A 17,122-nucleotide genomic window follows, 5' to 3' on the forward strand; every position below is an offset into this window, starting at 1 on the left:
ACTAGCAAATTTAAGATTATATATGTGGCTCTCTTTATATTTCTGTTGGTTGGCACTGGCTAAACCTCACCACTCCTTTTCCTGATGATTTCGTTTGCCCTAATTATCCTATTCATCCTGTCCCAAATATTCTCTCCTCTCTATTTCTCTTCTGGGAAGAAGTTTCCCAGGGTAAGAGTGGGATATGAATCCCTTACTGACCAGCCAGACTAACTAGTCCTGATTGACTTCTGTCAACTCTGCCTTCACGGGGTCTCTCAGATCCACCCTCTCTTTTGTTCCTATTGCTGCCATCCTATTCCCCTTAGGGTGACTAATGCAATAGACTGCTGGCGGATCTCCCTGCTTCTGGTTTCCTCCCTGCTTTCATGGGATATATCACGGCTCGATACCTTACTTTCTGACTGCAACTTCCATCCACTCTTGCCTCTTCTCAAAGCCCCCATGGTTTTCTTGGTTTTCTGCAGCATCAAGTCCAGACTCAGGGTCCTTCTTTTCCAGGCTCCCACTTGCCTTTCTGGCTTTATTTCCCAAGATGCCCCATTAAATGCTTGCCCTCTGGCCACACAGACTCCTTGCTCCATCAAACTCAACTACTAGCTTTGCCCTTTTCTAGATTGCTCATGCTACCTCATGATGTTTCACTTACAGGTATCATTTCCCCTCCCCAACTCTCCCCTACACTTAAAGCCAAGTTCAAATGCTCTCTTTTCTATAAGGTCTTCCATGATGCCCAACTCTAGAAATTCTTTATCTCCTTGAACTCCCTTGGTATTTTGTGCTATTCTTATGGCTCATATCACAATCTATCTCATAATATAGTCATGGGTGTATTTGTCTAGCCTTCCTTATTAAATTATAATAAGCTCCTTGAGTATTGATTTTATATTTTCTCTCTCCTGGTATATAGCATGGAATTACACTCAACACAGAGGAGACACAGTGAGTGAAGGAAAGAAGGAAAAATGAATGCATTTTTAAAAACTAGGGAGAGATTGCAGTGTCCACATATTCTAATCAAGTTTATATACTTCATGTAACCTCTGTGTGTGTGTGTGTGTGTGTCTTTGTCTAAGTAGGTGAGAAATACTGCAGTTTAGTGCGAAAAAACCACTGTGCTGCGAGTCAGGAAATCTGAGTGCTAATCCCCTTCTCCCACACACTGCTAGTGTGAGATCTTGTGCATATCACTTTCCTGCTTTCGGTTTTGACACGTAAGGTCCTTTCTGGTTCTTGCAGACTGTCTTCTTACATGGTCTGTGTCTTGGTGCCTCTTCTTTCCATAGGGCGGTGGCCAGTTTGAATACTCCCTTCAAGCCAGCAGATCCCAACGTGTCCCCAAAGGATTTCATCAAAGTCAATCCTGTTTTTGATTACCAGCTCTACTTCCAGGAACCAGTAAGTTGGGGGCCCTAAGAGCAATGATCCCAGCAAGGTTTTTGCTTTTCTTTCCCCTGTCTCTCTCCTTCTCCCCGTTGGTTTGATTTATCTCTGTCCACTCTATTTTCTGTGGCATCAGTCAGAAATGATTTTACAAATGGGCTCAGGTGAACTGGCTCCAGAGCTCAGCTGGGTCTTCCCGGGTGATGGCACATTTCTGTGTGTGTGTGTGTGTGTTTGGGGTGGTGAGGGAAACAGGAGTGTGGGGGTGACATACCAGGTTCTCCTGCTCTGAAATTGTGAAGTGGGAGGCTCAGCGCTAGTTTGGAGCTGCTCCCTCTTAGTTCTCTGGCTGAGAGGCTGGTGAAACCCACCTCTCGTTGGTGACAATTCCTGGCCTCTTGCCAGGAACCTGATATCTCTGCTTACTGAGGAGTGTCATCTGTGATTACAGAGAGCACCAGAGCCTAAAAGCCCTGCCCAAGGCCGAGTGTGCTCCAAGAGCTGTGGGAGGTTTCTAGGTCTCACCCTAGTGCCACAAAACACAAGATGCCTTTTAGAGATGACCCCTGGAGCCTGAGTGATTTGTGTGAGGGGGTGTCACTGTCACCTTCCACTGGGATTCATTGAGAGCATCACTGTGAGTCAATGTGATCTGGCTTGGGTGCCTCCCCTGCAGCTGCCCTCATCTGTGGGGGGCACCTGCTACTCATCCGTTTGTGGGCTCTGGACTCCAGTATCCAGCCATGTCTGGGTAATTCCAGAGAGGATAAAAGATGTTTCCTAACACTCCAAAGAGAGAAGAAGGGATCGAATTAATAAAGAGCTTGAGGGCCTGCTGCATGGCTTAGCAGTTAAGTGCGCACACTCTGCTGCTGGCGGCCCGGGTTCGGATCCCGGGCGCACACCGACGCACTACTTCTCCGGCCATGCTGAGGCCGCGTCCCACATACAGCAACTAGAAGGCTGTGCAACTATGACATACAACTATCTACTGGGGCTTTGGAGGGGAAATAAATAAATAAATAAAAAATAAAGAGCTTGAGAGCGTCTCCCCACATCTCTCACCCAGCCCTTGCCTTTCTGCTGCTCGTAGGATGTACCATTTCCAGTGAGGGTCATAACTGTCCCAGTTTTGATTCGGTGACTAACTCTTTATGAACGATTTTAACTGGTAAAATGGTGCTTTGAAAGAGGAACTTTTTAATTCAGGCGATGACCAGATTCATTCAGTAAGACACTGGAAGCCTCCAGCGACAGGATGAAAAGATGTTCAATGTATTGCATCCTCCACTGAGGCTAGGGCCCTACCATGCTGCAGCCCAGTGTGTGGGAAGCAGTGAGCTTCCTTCAGCTTGAATTGAATCAAAATGTCTTTAATTAGTTTGAAGTAGTCTTGATCTTGAGGGACGGATATGATTTAGCTGGTGTATTAGTCAGCTAGGGCTGCTGTAACAAAGGACCATGCTGGGTGGCTTAAACAACTGAATTTATCATCTCACTGTTCTAGAGGCCAGCAGTCCAAGTTCAAGGTTCGTTTTTATATGGTTGGTTTCTTCTAAAGCCTCTCTCCTTCGTTTGTGGATGGCTCCTTTCTCACTGTGTCTTCACATGGCATTTCCTCTGTGTGTGCGTGTCTCCGTGTCCAAATTTCCTCTTCTTATAAGGACACCAGTTGTATTGGATTGAGGCCCACCCTAATGACTTCATTTTACTTTAATTACCTTTTCAAAGACCTTATTCCCAAGTACCATTACATTCTGAGGTACTGGGGGTTAGGACTTCATAGGAATTTGGGGAAGACACAATTCAGCCCATAACAGATGGGTAAAGGGAAAAAGGGACAGTGCCCTGGTGAGAGAAACAGGAGGATGGTGACAAGACGGGGACAGTGAGGATGAAGGGTGGGGACTGTGAGAAATGGATCTATTTGAAATGAGACCTGGGCAAGTGGGGTAGGAGGTAGGTGCCCTGCGCAAGGCCTGGAAAGTAAGTTCTGAGTTTGTGGTCAGTGTCAAAAGTAGCTGAGAATCCTCGTTGGTTCATCACCCTGTCCTAGAGGCCCAAGAAAGTTCTTTTAGCTGGACTGGAAGTCGGATCCCAGTCTAAGGTTTGATTACCCTTTCCCAGATGTTTGCTTCACCCCCGTGCGTCTCACACTGGGGAAGTATCCTAGCAGGTGTTGGGGCACAGCGTTGGTTCCAATTTCTTGAGTGGCGTTGCCTCGGCCTTTGGGAATTGCGGCAGGAACAGAGCCCCCCGTGAAATTGGGAAGCTGGTGTGTGGGTGCCTCTCACCTCTTATCTGACCCTTTCTCAATCTCTGGCTCTGCTTGGCCCCCACCCCTAAAAACCCCACCTCCTCCTACTGCCCTCTGTGCCCTTCCATCGCCTCGAATGCCCCCTGCAACGTAGTTAGTTCTCACCTTTCTACCTTTCTCCCTATCCCAGCCCGCAGGCCCCAAGTATGGGTTACAACAGGCCCTCCCTCAACGCGATGGCCCCGACCACTGGCGCACACCATGTGGAGAATCCAGAGGGAGAGGACGGGCTGGGGGGTGTGCCCACTTCTTTCTCCACCTCTGTTTTCCATTTTCCCTTTCTTATCCTTTTGAGTGGAACATTCATAGGAAGACTTATATCTGCTGCAAAACAGAGGTGCCCCATTATGTGGGTGAGGAGTTGAGCATTACAAATACGTTTAAATGTCAGAAATGTTTTGACTGGTGTTCCGTGTGAAGAATCAATTTCATTACTCCATCTAACAAATCCTTATGCACCTTCTATTATATGCCAGCTTCAGGAGGGGATCTAGAGATGAGTAACAACCTCTAAGGACTTAAAGAATTCTTGAGGAGACAGGCAGGTAACAAATACCTAGAGAATAAGGCAGCATAAGGGACCGCAGTGGAAGTGCAGCTTCCTCGGGGAGCCCATCAGAAAACGCCGTTACCTTCTACCAAAGGAGAGAGCATTTGCACTGGACCAGGATGATGAGGAGGATTTGGTTGGGTGGGTATGGGGGGGTGGGGACAAGCAGCTGAAGATGCATATAAAACTCGCTTAACCCAGGGACAAAGATCATGGGAGATGAGAGGGAGTTCCTAGCAAAATAGTCAGTGATCCTTGAGGTGAGTTTCAGAAGGTCTGGAACATCTTGAGATTGCCCACAGAATTTAACGCATGCATGCATTTTTCCAGGGAAAGAGTTCCTAACTTTCATCAGAACCACAGTAGTTCAGTAAAGGCTAGGAGCTGCTGCAGTGGATGGCCTTGGTGTTTCAGGGGAGGTGCAGGGAGCAGCAGCATCAGCATCACCAGGGAGCTTGTTAGAAAGAGGCCCCCTTTGCGGTCTGCCCAACAAGAATGTGTCTTCACAAGGTCCCTCAGGTGACTCACGCATATTAACTACCTGGGGAGGTCCTCCCTGCTTTGACAGCTCGTGTTCTGTGACTCTCACTCAGTTTCTGTGATTCTCTAGCCCACTGATCCTCAAGTATCGGGGTACATCAGAATCACCTAGAAGGCTAGTTAAGACACAGATTGCTGGACCCCACCCCCAGACTTCTGATTCAGTCAGTTTTGTTGGGGTCAAAGGGTGCACATTCTAACAAAGTAATGCAGATGCTGCTGGTCCTGGAGCCACACCTTGAGAACCACACTGTAGCCCCGGGAAACGGTTAATCCAGCCCTTTTCCAGGTGGTGGTGGGTGGACAGCCGTCCTCAGTGGATTAGAGACCTGGGCAGCTGGTTCCAGTCAAGGGTCGCTGGAGCGGGTCATGGGGCACGTTGACTGACTCCCTAATGTCGGTTCCCTTTATTGCAGTGATTCTCAAACTCTGATCCACGCCCCCTTCACATTCTTAACAATTATCAAGGACCTCAAAGAGCTTTAGTTAATGTGGGTTATATCTCTTGATATTTACCATACTAGAAATCAAAATTTTTAAATATTTATTAATATTCATTTAAAAAATAACAATAATGTACCCATGTTAATGTAAATAAAATTTTTACTTTTTAAAGAAAACTTGATTTTCCTTAAAAAATTTAGTGAGACAGTAGCATTGTTTTACATTTTTCAAGCCCCTTTCATGGCTGGCTTAACAGAGACGGCTGGATTCTCTTTTCTGCTTTCTGCATTCAGTCTGTGATGATAGTGCATGTTGTGGAGTTTCTGGAAAACTCCACTGTACGCTTATGAGAGCATGAGAAATAACACACTGGTATTATTGCAAAAATGGTTTTTCATGGATCCCCTGAAAGGCCCTCAGAGCTCCCCCAAGGTCTCCAGACGTACCTGGTCTTGGGCCAGTTAGTGAACCTTTCAGAGTCTCTGCTTGCTTAGCTGAGAAGACGGGAGAGAACGCCATAATGCTGTTGTGTATAGAACTACCTGCCCACAGACACTCAAAACAACAGTAGTTTCAACCTGAGTGTCTGAGAAATACTGCTTTTTTAAAAAAAGTTGTATTAACGTCATTATGGGAGATAGAAAAAAGGAAGTAATAGTATACAATTGTATACAATACAATACAGTAATAATACAAAATATATTGTATTTTGATCAAACTACATTCAGAGTATTTATCAATAATATTCAGTTTATTTAAAAAAAATTCTTATTTCTTAAATTGTTGTAAAAATACATGTAACATAAGGTTTACCGTCTTAGCCATTTTTCAGTGTACAGTTCAGTGGCATTAAGTACATTCACACTGTTGTACAACCGTCACCACCATCTATCTCTAGAACTCTTTTCATCATCACAAACTGAAACTCTGTCCCCATTAAACACTAACTCCCCCTCCTCCCCAGCCCCTGGCAGCCGCTGTTCTACTCTCTGTCTCTATGGATTTCGCTACTTAGGTACCTCATATAAGTGGAATCATACAGTATTTGTCCTTTCCTGACTGGCTTATTTCACTTAGCATAATGTCCACAGGGTTCATCCATGTTGTAGCAGGTGTCAGAATTTCCTTCTTTTTTAAGACTGAATAATATTCCATTGTGAGTACAGACCACGTTTTGTTTATCCATTCATCTGTTGATGGACACTCAGGTTGAAACTACTGTTGTTTTGAGTGTCTGTGGGCAGGTAGTTCTATACACAGCAGCCTTATGGCATTCTCTCCCGTCTTCTCAGCTAAGCAAGCAGAGGCTCTGAAAGGTTCACTAACTGGCCCAAGACCAGGTACATGACTGGGTCAGGATGTTGACCTAGCCTTGTTGGACTTCAAAGCCTTCCCCTAAGCCATGCTGAGAGGGAGCTTGGACTTGATTCTGTGTGCCCTGCGCATCCAAACGGAGGGGAAGAGCAAACCACGATAAGTTCCAAGTCCTAATTGGAAAAATGACCTTAGGAGAAAGATGCTTAGTAATAGCTGCCCTAGGAGGGCAAAGTTTTTGGTTTTAAAAATTGTTACAGTCATTGTGAAAAAATCTGTACCTCCGTTGTTTTGTTGTAGCGGCTGGTCTAAAATCTGCAGGAAGAGTTTGGGGGATGGTTTTGTTCTTAAAAAACAAGCCTCTTGGCAGGGAAATGTTGGATATTCAATTTAGTGATCTGGCCACTGAAAGGGACCCAGAACTGGGTTTGGGGTGAATCCAGCAGCTGAGGCTGGTCAGGATAGGCACAGTTGGGGCTGAAGGAGAAACCATTCACGGGGTCCTGCCAGCATGTCTGCTACCTGCTCAGTAAGGAAACGGACCAACCAAGTCACTTCCTATCTCTGGCCCTCAGTTTTCTCATCTGAAAAAAGATGGTCTAGTGGGATGGTTTTCAAACAGTATGTAATACCTTCAAACTTAAGCTGAATTCAGGCCAATAAATTAAACATAATAGGTAGAGCAACTCTGTGATTCAGGAGTGGGTGCTGGGAGCCCCTCCTTCCTGCCTTTCTCCTCCCAGCCCAGTTCCCACCACTCAGCAGCCCGGAGGAGTTGTCTGTGAGCTCTCAAGGTGGATCCAGACTCTTTCAGCCCAAGGAAGACTCCGGTCTGTGCTGTGGGTGCACCCGGCCCTCCCACCTCTTGCTCGTGTTTGCTGAGCACTACAGGGTGTGGCTTACAGAAACTCCAGGGTAGAGTCAGCTCCCCTAGCTCTATGAACCCTTAGCCAGCATGTTCACTGTCTCGTCCTGTGAATTTGCCAAATCTGGTGGAAACTAAAATTAAAAGGTATGGGCCAGCCCCCTGGCTTAGCGGTTAAGTGTGCGCTCTGCTACTGGCGGCCTGGGTTCGGATCCCGGGCGCGCACTGACGCACCGCTTGTCTGGCCATGCTGAGGCCGTGTCCCACGTACAGCAACTAGAAGGACGTGCAGCTGTGACACACAACTATCTACTGGGGCTTTCGGGAGAAAAAGGGAAAAAAAAAAAGGAGGAGGATTGGCAATAGATGTTAGCTCAGGGCCGGTCTTCCTCAGCAAAAAGAGGAGGATTGGCATGGATATTAGCTCAGGGCTGATCTTCCTCACAAAAAACAAAAAAAAAGTGTTTTTCTTTCCTTCTCAGAAGGGATAATGGGCTTTGTTTGTGTAGTAAGATAGAGATGAGGAGGCGGCAGCTCCGGGCAGCAAGACAAGTAGAACCTGCTGGATAATTTCAGCGTGACCTATTCCATTCTTTGAATCTTAGAATTCTTAGCTTCCTGGTTTAGCCTGGGAATATCTCACAGCCCCTTAGCCCCCCAAATCAGGACGTGTCTAGTATACCCTATTAACCCTCCCAGCACTAGTCCTCTTTACTTCTCCTTAGCAGGATATATGTATTTTTATTTCTTTGGGGAAGAGTATATGGTGTGCACCTGTGTGTGTGTGTGTGTGTGTGTGTGTGTGTGTGTGTGTGTGTGTGTGTGTCTGGAACCATATAACAAGCTATAGGCAGATTTCAAGCACCAAAACCCACTTTTTTCTTACATTTTTTTATTGACGTCATAATAGTTTATAACGTGAAATTTCAGTTGTACATTATTGTTTGTTAATCACCATTTACCCCTTATGCCCACCGCCACCCCCTTCCCCTCTGGTAGCCACTAATCTGTTCTCTCTGTTCATGTGTTTGCCAAAACCGACTTTTAAGTATTTAACCAGCTGAGAAACTAGGGAATAGAGAGAAATGTATCGAAAGGAAATTTTAGGTGGTAGTCAAGAGAGGTGGTTTTGCCTGGCAGAAGGGCACCTCGACATCCACAAATGATTTTCTTCTTTCTCCCTCACAGTGTTGAGGCTTCCTTAATCCCTAGAACACAGCCTCCTTCAGGCTACAAAGACAGCTGGTCATTTGTTACATCATTTATTTTTTAAGTAATTCCTGCTTGCTACTTAAAAAAAACAACTGAGTTGCATAAAATAAAAAGTTAAATCTCCCTTCACTCATCCAGAACTAGCTATTATGAGTAGTTTGGTGAGTATTTCCCAAACATTTTTTTTAATATGCTTTTAATTGTGTGTGTGTGTGTGTGAGAGAGAGAGAGAGAGAGAGAGCATAGATATAATCTTTAATATAAATGGAATCATGCTGCTGTTGCATTTAATAGATCTTGGACAGATATATAGATTCACCTCATTCTTTTTAATGGCTGCTTGGGGCTTCATAATACAGATGGACCATGATTTATTTAACCAATCCCCCATTGAAGGACATTATTTTGATTGTTTTTTACAGCTGAATAATACATTTTAAAAGAAAGTGCCACCGAGTGCTACTTATTCACCAGTCTTTAACTATCAGGGTTTTAGCTTTTGTGCCTTCCATGGAAGCAACTGTCGGCGTTTCATTTTTGTTCTCTTAAATGGGCAGTGTTATGTTGGAGTGAAAAGAACCAGACACTGAGGGACTTGAAGTCCGGAGCCCTCATTTCCAACTTCACCATGATCTGCCTGACTTCCAGCGAGGTTGCCTCTCAGCCTGAGTGTCTCAATCTGAAAGATGGCCTTCCCAACTTAGTGCTGTTGTGCAGAGCAGAGGGGTGCGCCCAGGGCCAGTGGCTTCAGAGTGCCTCAGGCCTCCTCACAGCCCTCTGAGGCCCGACTCATCTCTCTCGTCTGTCTGGCCAAACCACAGAGAGTAGTAAACAGTTTTCTCTTTTGGCCCAGATTTCAGATGCCTCTATCCACCGGCATCTTCAGTCCCAGGGACAACCACCCCAGCTGTATTTTCTGGCCTATTTTGAGAGAACTCTGCCCCAGAGTTTTAGAGGAATTCAAGTTATTATCAAGGTAGACAAAACATGAAGCAGAGTTGCTGGCCCCAACCCACCAATTAGAGGGACGACCCTGTCTTCCCTCAGAGACAGCGTCTCACGGTGTTAGGTGTAGAGGGACGGAAGCTGCCTGAGCTCAGGCCTTGTGGGAGCTGCCATTCGATTTAAGTGGCTGTCTCCACTGTCTTAGCAACGAGACAATAGACCCGATTCAGTGTGTCCTCTGAAGCAGACCTCTTCTACATCTGGGGAAGAGCAAACGGGAAGATTAAAGAGGAGAGGTTCCACTGGGGTGGTGCAGAGAGCATGCCTCTGGGAAGAGGTCTGAGTGGGGGCAGGTGGCCTGCTGTGGCCCTCACAGCTGTAGGGATCGCCCAGCAAATGAGGTGATTGAGGACTCCACCCTGACAGCACTCTGGGTGGAAAGTCTAGACAAAACTTGCACTTCTTCACTGTATCCTACCTTTCTGGGCCTCTTCTGAAAATGAGTTAAGTAAGTGCATGAGAAGTAAACTAGGGGATGGTGAGGGGTGAAGAGAAGTCTGGGTACTTTGGATCCTGGGACCCTCCAGATCCCCCATCCTGTGGTCAGCATACCTATCATCCTGCTGCTCAGGTAGGGGTGTGCGGCCCCACTGACCTGGAGGTTATGCAGATTCTTGCCCCTTTCCCTCCTCATGCAAATCAAGAGACTCTTGAGGTGGTAGATTATTTTTCTAGGGCTGCTGTAACAAATTACCACAAACTTGTTGGCTTAAAACAATAGAAATTTATTCTCTCACAGCTCTGGAGGCTAAAGTCCGAAGTCAAGGTCTCAGCAGATTTGGTTCCTTCCAGGGTCTCTGAGGGAGAATCCATGCCTCTATCCTAGCTTCTGGTGGTTGCCAGAAACCCTTGGCACTTCTTGATCTGTGGCTCCATCTCTCATCTCGAGGTCCTAATTTAATTATATCCACAAAAACCCTGTTTCCAAGTATGGTCACATTCACGGGTACTGGGCGTTAAGCCTTGGCCATATCTTTTTAAAGTTAATTTTAATGATCACATTGAGGAGTGTGACAAGATGTCCACACAGACGTGTTTGTCAGACAGTTGGAAATATGTCTCGGGAGTAAGGGCAAAGCTGGAGATACCAATCTGGAAGCCATGGAAACCAAGGAGAAGAGAATTAGAGGTTTCCTTCTAGCTATGAGCTTCTGTGATTTCGAGTTTAAAATTAAGGAGGAGGCTGGTTAATAAAAGAGGCCAAGAGATTCTGATGAATTCTCCAAGGTTGGTTTCTTATATGCCCACTGTAGCCACACATTCTGCATCCATGGATATGGAAGGAGAGCCTACTAAGGGACTTGAGCATCCACGGATTTTGGTATCCTCGGGGGTCCTGGAACCAATCCCCCATGGACACTAATGGAGACTATACTTCAAGTCATTCAGGTCATTTCTAAGTTGATTCTCAGGGAGTCTTTACTATTAAACAGCCTCAGAGTACTGAGATAAAGCCCCAGGATTCATGGAATTCCAAAGGCTTTGTTCTAGGAGCTTCTTTTAGAACCTAGAGCTGTCTTCAGTTGCCTGCTCCGGGTGATAGCTTTTGGGTAATGGTGGAGCAGATTTGTTCATTTGACTGTTCTGTAGGTTACTGCTTAGCTCCACCTCGAGCTGGAGGTAAACTACTGTGTTTGGGGCATCTGAGCATGCAGTGGAGGGCAGAAACATAAAAGCCACAATCCATGTGCTCCTTTAGAGACACCCCACCAAAGTCTTTATCTCATACTCCTTCCTTTTTTTCATCTCTTCTTCCCACCCAGCAGGCCTTTGCTGGGTACCTACTATTACCATGCTAAGGCAGTGGGAATAAAAATATGAATAAGATACAGTGTGTGTCCCTAAGAAATTCACAGGCTGCCGAGGGGACCAGATCCAAAACTAGACAATTCTGATGCAATTCAGTAACTTTAATGATGGAGATAATAATAATAATGACCATTTATTGGCATCCCTCTTGTGTGTCAGGCGTTGTAAGAAACAGGCAATATCTCATATAATCTTTACAAAACTCCCATTTTATAGATGAGAAAACTGAGGCTCTGGAAGATTAAGTTGCCTAGTTAATAAGTATCAGGACTGGGACTTGAAAACATGTTTGTTGGATTCGGAAGACTATCCTTTAGCTCCTGTGCTCAGGAGCGCAAAAGGAGGAGCCGCATCCAGCTGAGCAGATGGAAAGCTTGTCGTTGGTCTGTGGTACCTTTTATAAATTACAGAGTCACATGGTGTCAGCAGGGCACAAAACCAGAGTACAAATGTTATCTTCTCCCCTTTCTGGCCTTCACCTTTGTCCTCCTTCTCCCTGTTGGCCTGATGTACTTTCATGTGTGGGTGGGCAGATTTATTTACCTTTTTGCTCTTTGATTTTGTTGTTGACCCTTCTGACATCTGTTTGCTCTTTTAAGGACCATTTCAGGGCCAAAGCCCTGTCCAGACCTCTGGACCTGTGGAGATTCTTCCACACATCGAGCTACATCCCTGAGCTCATGAACAGCGACTGTTACTGGGATGGGGACTGCTCTCAATAAATAAGAAATAAATTGGAATGAATAAGAAAGCCATGGCGATGTGCAGGGCTGACCAGGGCTTTCATCGATCACTTCCTTCCGTGGCTATCTCCTGCATTGGCATTCATCTTGTAGCAGAAGGGCACGATTGATTCTCTATCAGATGAATCTTACAAATGGGAGGGGACTGTAATTAACACACAGACATTGCTTCCATCGGAAAATCTCAAACCGCAGATGCAGCACTGCTTGATGATAAACGTCTCCTTTCCTGCAGTGCTGCCCTCTCGTAGGTCTAAAGCTCTTGTGATGTGTGCAAGGACTGAGAGCCACTGGCCACTAGAACCCCTTGTAGACCTGGCTTGTAGGACCCTGCTCTCTGGGAACATTCCTAGGAGGAGAGGAATAAACATACCTCAGCCTCTACTCTATCCAAGACCAGTCACAGATGCTGTGAGGAATGAGAGGAGTGGAGGCTTTCCTGCTCTCGGGGTGGTCCAGGGAGAGCACTTTAAAGGCTCTGTGGGATCCAAGAAAAGCGGAGTTATTTTATTGTGATGGGGAAGGTGAGACTGCATGGAGAAGGCAGTGTTTGGGACAGGCGTTGAAGGCCAAATGGAGGAGAGTAGTATTCTTGGTGGAAGTTACTTTCTCACCTCGCTTGGTAGACCAGCGAGATGAGAAAGTAGGGCATCCATTCTGCAAACATTGTGCAACCCAGTCTAGCTGGTGCCTGGGTGTGCTCAGGCGAGCAGGTGGAAAGGAGGGAGAAAACAGTAGATTGGTACTATGCTGTAGATGGAATGTTTATGTCCCCCCAGATTCATATGTTGAAATCCTAACCGTGATGTGATGGTATTAGGAGGTGGGTCCTTTGGGAGGTGATTAGGTCTCGAGGGTAGACCCCCCATTAACGGGATTAGTGCCCCTATGAACAATTATATATATTAAAATGGTATTGATAGTTACCGTATAAAAGAGACCCCAGAGAGCTCCCTTGCCCCTTCTGCTACCTGAGGACACAGCGAGAAGACGGTCGTCTATGAGCCTGGAAGAGGGCCTCACCAGGCACCGAATCTGCCAGGGCCTTGATCTCGGACTTCGCAGCCTCAAGAACTGTGAGAAATAAATGTCTGTGTTTATAAGCCACCCAGTCTGTGGTATCCTGTTATAGCAGCCTGAAAAGACTAAGACACACTGCCATACTCTTCCTCAGTTCCTTCCCATAGCACCGGTCCCCTCAGGGACTGTGTTGGGGAAGGGTCTTTATTATTCCTGAGCAGTTGCCCCTGGTGAGTCCCTGCCTCAGAGACGGCTAACTGTCTTTCTTTACACTGCTTCTATAACAGCTTTCAGGTCCAAGGGCTTTCAATTTCTGGAAAAGATATACTGGATTAAAATTTTTCCTTTATGCCCTAAAAAGTCATGGACCCAGGAGACCCCAGCCAGTAGATTAGGATCCACTGAAGGATCTTGAAGGCCCTTACCACCCCCCCCACCACCCCCCGTTTTTAGTCTGGAAATGCTCCTGGATGAGGGATTTGGGTAAGAAAGAGATGAGGGATCCAGACCCTGAGTTTCCAGCAAGAATCTCTCCCCCAACCCTCACCCGCACCCTCAGACCTCTGTTTTGTACGTTAGCGTCTCTTAGCCCAGTTTGCCAAAGAAGGGACCTAGTATCTGGGGAACTGATGAAGCAAGTTCAAGTCAGAGAAATGTCCAATTGAGCACAAGCCAGAGACCTGGAAATGGTAAAGAACTGTGTGTAGATTAGGCAATTAAAGGTAGCAACGCTCCCGTGAGGCAGAAAGGCCTGGTCGTTAGTCAGCAAAAAAGGTATGTGTCCCAGCTCTCTGACAAAGGAGACCGTGCTGCCCTGTCCTTGGGGAGACCATCCACAGGCAGTTTCACGGTCTGTAATAATTTAGGCCCAAATCAAAGGAGCGAGTTTTGAAGTTACTGCAGCAAAATGAGATGTGTGAATGGAACAGCTTTGGCTTTTCCACTTGGCTTCTCAGAATCCTTGGAATCTCTCTTCTCACACCTGCAGCCCCCAACCTAGTCCTGTACCAGCCCTCCCCGACTCCCTGAAAGAGATTGTTACAAGTAATGCATTCTCATTGTGGGAATTTCGAAAAACAGAAAAGAAAAGAAAGCAACGTCCATAAACCTACCTCCCCGGGGAGGGGGGCCCCCGGTTAGCATCTTGTATTTTATTTGAAGCTTTTTTTTTTCAAACTTGTGTTTCAATATGAAAATTCAAATTAATGTACTTCTAAGGAAACTTGGGCTGGATGGGACAGAGACTGGGGGCTTCTTGCTTTCTGTCAGGTTGGGGAGGGGTATGGTTTCCAAGATTTCTGTAGACTCCTTCATTTTGCTTTCTTGATTGTTTTAGGGAGTGGCTGAGGCCGAACTGGAACAGAACCTGAGTCGGACTTTCAAATGCATCTTCAGAAGAAGTGATGAGGTGAGGGGGGTGGAGGGGAGGGGGCTGGGGGTGCAAGAAGGGGGAACTGCAGCGGTGAGGGTCTCTGGATGGCTTCCCTGGAGGGTGGCGGGGAGGACTGGGGTGTAACAGCGTCTGGGGATGAGCAACTTGGGCTTCTTTTCTTTGACTTCTGTAGTCAGGTGAGTGGGGTCCTCACTCTACTGGTCCCCTCAATGGGGAAAGGTCACATCCTCATTGTCACACACCAGGAGGGCTTCGAAACTAAGATCAAAGAATGATTATAATACCAACAGTCTAGAAATTATACCATTACTACCATTACCATTTTAATATACACAGTTGTTTATCAAAGTCCAAAACTAATTGACATCTCTAACCCTCTTCTTTAACAACCAAAGGAGCTTAGACTGCTCTATCTCCGTAACCCCGCCTCCTGTCGTGTGTTAGCTGTCACTGTCAGCACTGTGGTTTGCACAGTCGGCGCCACCTAGACTTTCCCACGGTTGCCAGTTTCTTTCCTGATCACCCCTGGCATCTTACTCCTTTACATTGAGTTCAATTTCTTTCTTCCTGAAGTACTTGCTTTTGTAGTTCTATCAATAACAGTCTGTTAGTAGTAAAGTCATAATTTTTTGGCCTGAATATGTCTTTATTTTGCTTTCAATCTTGAAGAATAGTTTATCTGAGTATAGCATTGTGGGTGGACAATTATTTTCCTTTAGAAGCTTCTGTCATTGCTTATGAGAAATTGGCCTCAGGTCTCCTCTCTTGGGTATTATTTGTCTTTTAGCAGTGTCTGATCTGCAGAGGTCAAACCCATCTTTAAGGTTTTCTTTTTAATTTCAATAAACAGATTTTTTTTTAATTTATGAAAGTTGTAGTTGGTTCTTTTTCAAATCATTCTGATCTCTTTTGATGGAGTCTTGTTCCATTCTTGGTTTTCAGTTCCTTCTTTTATGTCTTTAATCATTTTAAGCATATTCATTTTTCATTCTCTTTCTCTCTCTCTCTGCAACTTCTGTTATTTGATATTCTTGGAGAGTCTTATTTTACTGTTTGTTATGTTTTCTGTCTCTTGCAATGGGGCCTTGGGGTGTGTGTGTGTGTGTGTGTGTGTGTATGAGAGAGAGAGACAGAGACAGAGACAGAGAGAGGGAGGGAGAGTGTGTTTTGTAATTTGGGTTTGTGAGCTCATCTTCAGCAGCACTTAATCTGCACCTGTCTGCTTCAGCTGGGATGGAGGCAAGAGCCCTCCTGAGTGCTTTAGCATGTGCTGCTCTGCCAGGCTTCCTGGTGGCATTACCAGGCTAGGCTCACTTTTGCTGTTCTTATTTACTTCGCATCTTGGGGGGTTCAGATCATGCAGATAGTGTAAATTCAAACCCAAACACTTGTGAAGGCAGGCTTGTAGCTATGAATTCCTAGGGGGGCTTTTTCGGTTTCCTCTTAGTACCAAACTGAATGGATGAACTCCTTTGATGTCTCTCTGTTATGATGGGTGGATTTTTTCTAGTCCACCTTTTAACTAAGGACCCCAGATTTACTGGATATACTGTGGAGGAATGAAGAGTATCTCATTTTTAACTTCCCATCTGCCATAGACCTAAGGCCTCATCTCTTGTTCCCATTGGTTGACACACCAAAGTCCTTACCTTACCAAGACCTGCAAGCGCCCAGGAGCAGCCTCGACCTGGAGCTTTGTTGTCAGCTGCCTCTGCTCCTACCTCTGAGGACTTGCCTACCTCTCTTGGGAGATTAGCATGTTTGTATAATCTGTATGGTGTTTATAGGTCTTGTGTTGTGATAGGGTTTTCAGATGACCCGTTCTAGCGTGTTTCCTTCACTTCACAGATAACATCATTTCTAACGTTTCTCCCTACAGCGTTTTATCTCCACGAGCAGAGTCTGTGAAGCAGGTAGGAGGCATTCTTAGGAGGGGAGGGAGACAGGAGGGCCATGGCAGGAACCAGCTGAGCGTTAACTGAGTGTGTCTCCATCTGACTGCTGTGGGCAGAAGCAGCCACCTGCCCGCTCTGAACTATGATGTCTTGCTTAACATAGGTCCCCTCTGGGGAGCAGCACTCGCCCTCTTCCTGGGCTGACCACAGGCCTTGGGTTCCTTCCCCCCAGGGAGCTTTAGATTCAAGATCTTAAACAGTAAGAGCTTAGAGGAATCTTAGAGCTTATCAGGGCAATCCCGCCCTCTACTGATAAGGACCAAGACCCAGGATAAGAGTTGACCTCTACAGGGTCACCTGGTGCACACAGAGCAGGAGTCAGGCTAGTCCCCAACCTGGGTCTCCTCTGCCATAGTCCCCTGGCCTTTCCGCCATCCTGTCTCCATGTCCAATCATTTCCAGTTCCGTCACATGAGACCACCGTTGTTCTCCCTGCCGGGTTGGATATAAGTGAGAGTCAGAGCCGAGAGCAGATTGGAGCTCGTCCCCATGGCTCCAGATCCAGCACTGTTCCTGCAGAACCTTACCTTCGCCCCAACACTGCGGCCTTGCCATTATTCACTTGTATTTTT

The 17,122-nt window shown here is 46.2% G+C and overlaps 1 protein-coding gene across 2 annotated transcripts in view; it reads left to right on the plus strand.

Moving 5' to 3' along the window:
* EPHX2 (epoxide hydrolase 2) overlaps window positions 1–17,122 on the plus strand; it is an 83,494-nt gene that overhangs the window by 57,940 nt on the left and 8,432 nt on the right. For both annotated transcript variants that reach the window (XM_087437356.1, XM_087437355.1), the window contains 3 exons: window positions 1,287–1,398; window positions 14,539–14,610; window positions 16,475–16,508. In XM_087437356.1, the coding sequence (XP_087293482.1) occupies window positions 1,287–1,398; window positions 14,539–14,610; window positions 16,475–16,508 (218 nt within the window). The remainder of the gene's footprint in view (window positions 1–1,286; window positions 1,399–14,538; window positions 14,611–16,474; window positions 16,509–17,122) is intronic.

Source organism: Ceratotherium simum, chromosome 12 (genome assembly GCF_057802395.1).
Source record: "Ceratotherium simum simum isolate JZ-2026a chromosome 12, ASM5780239v1, whole genome shotgun sequence".
Lineage (NCBI taxonomy): Eukaryota > Metazoa > Chordata > Mammalia > Perissodactyla > Rhinocerotidae > Ceratotherium > Ceratotherium simum.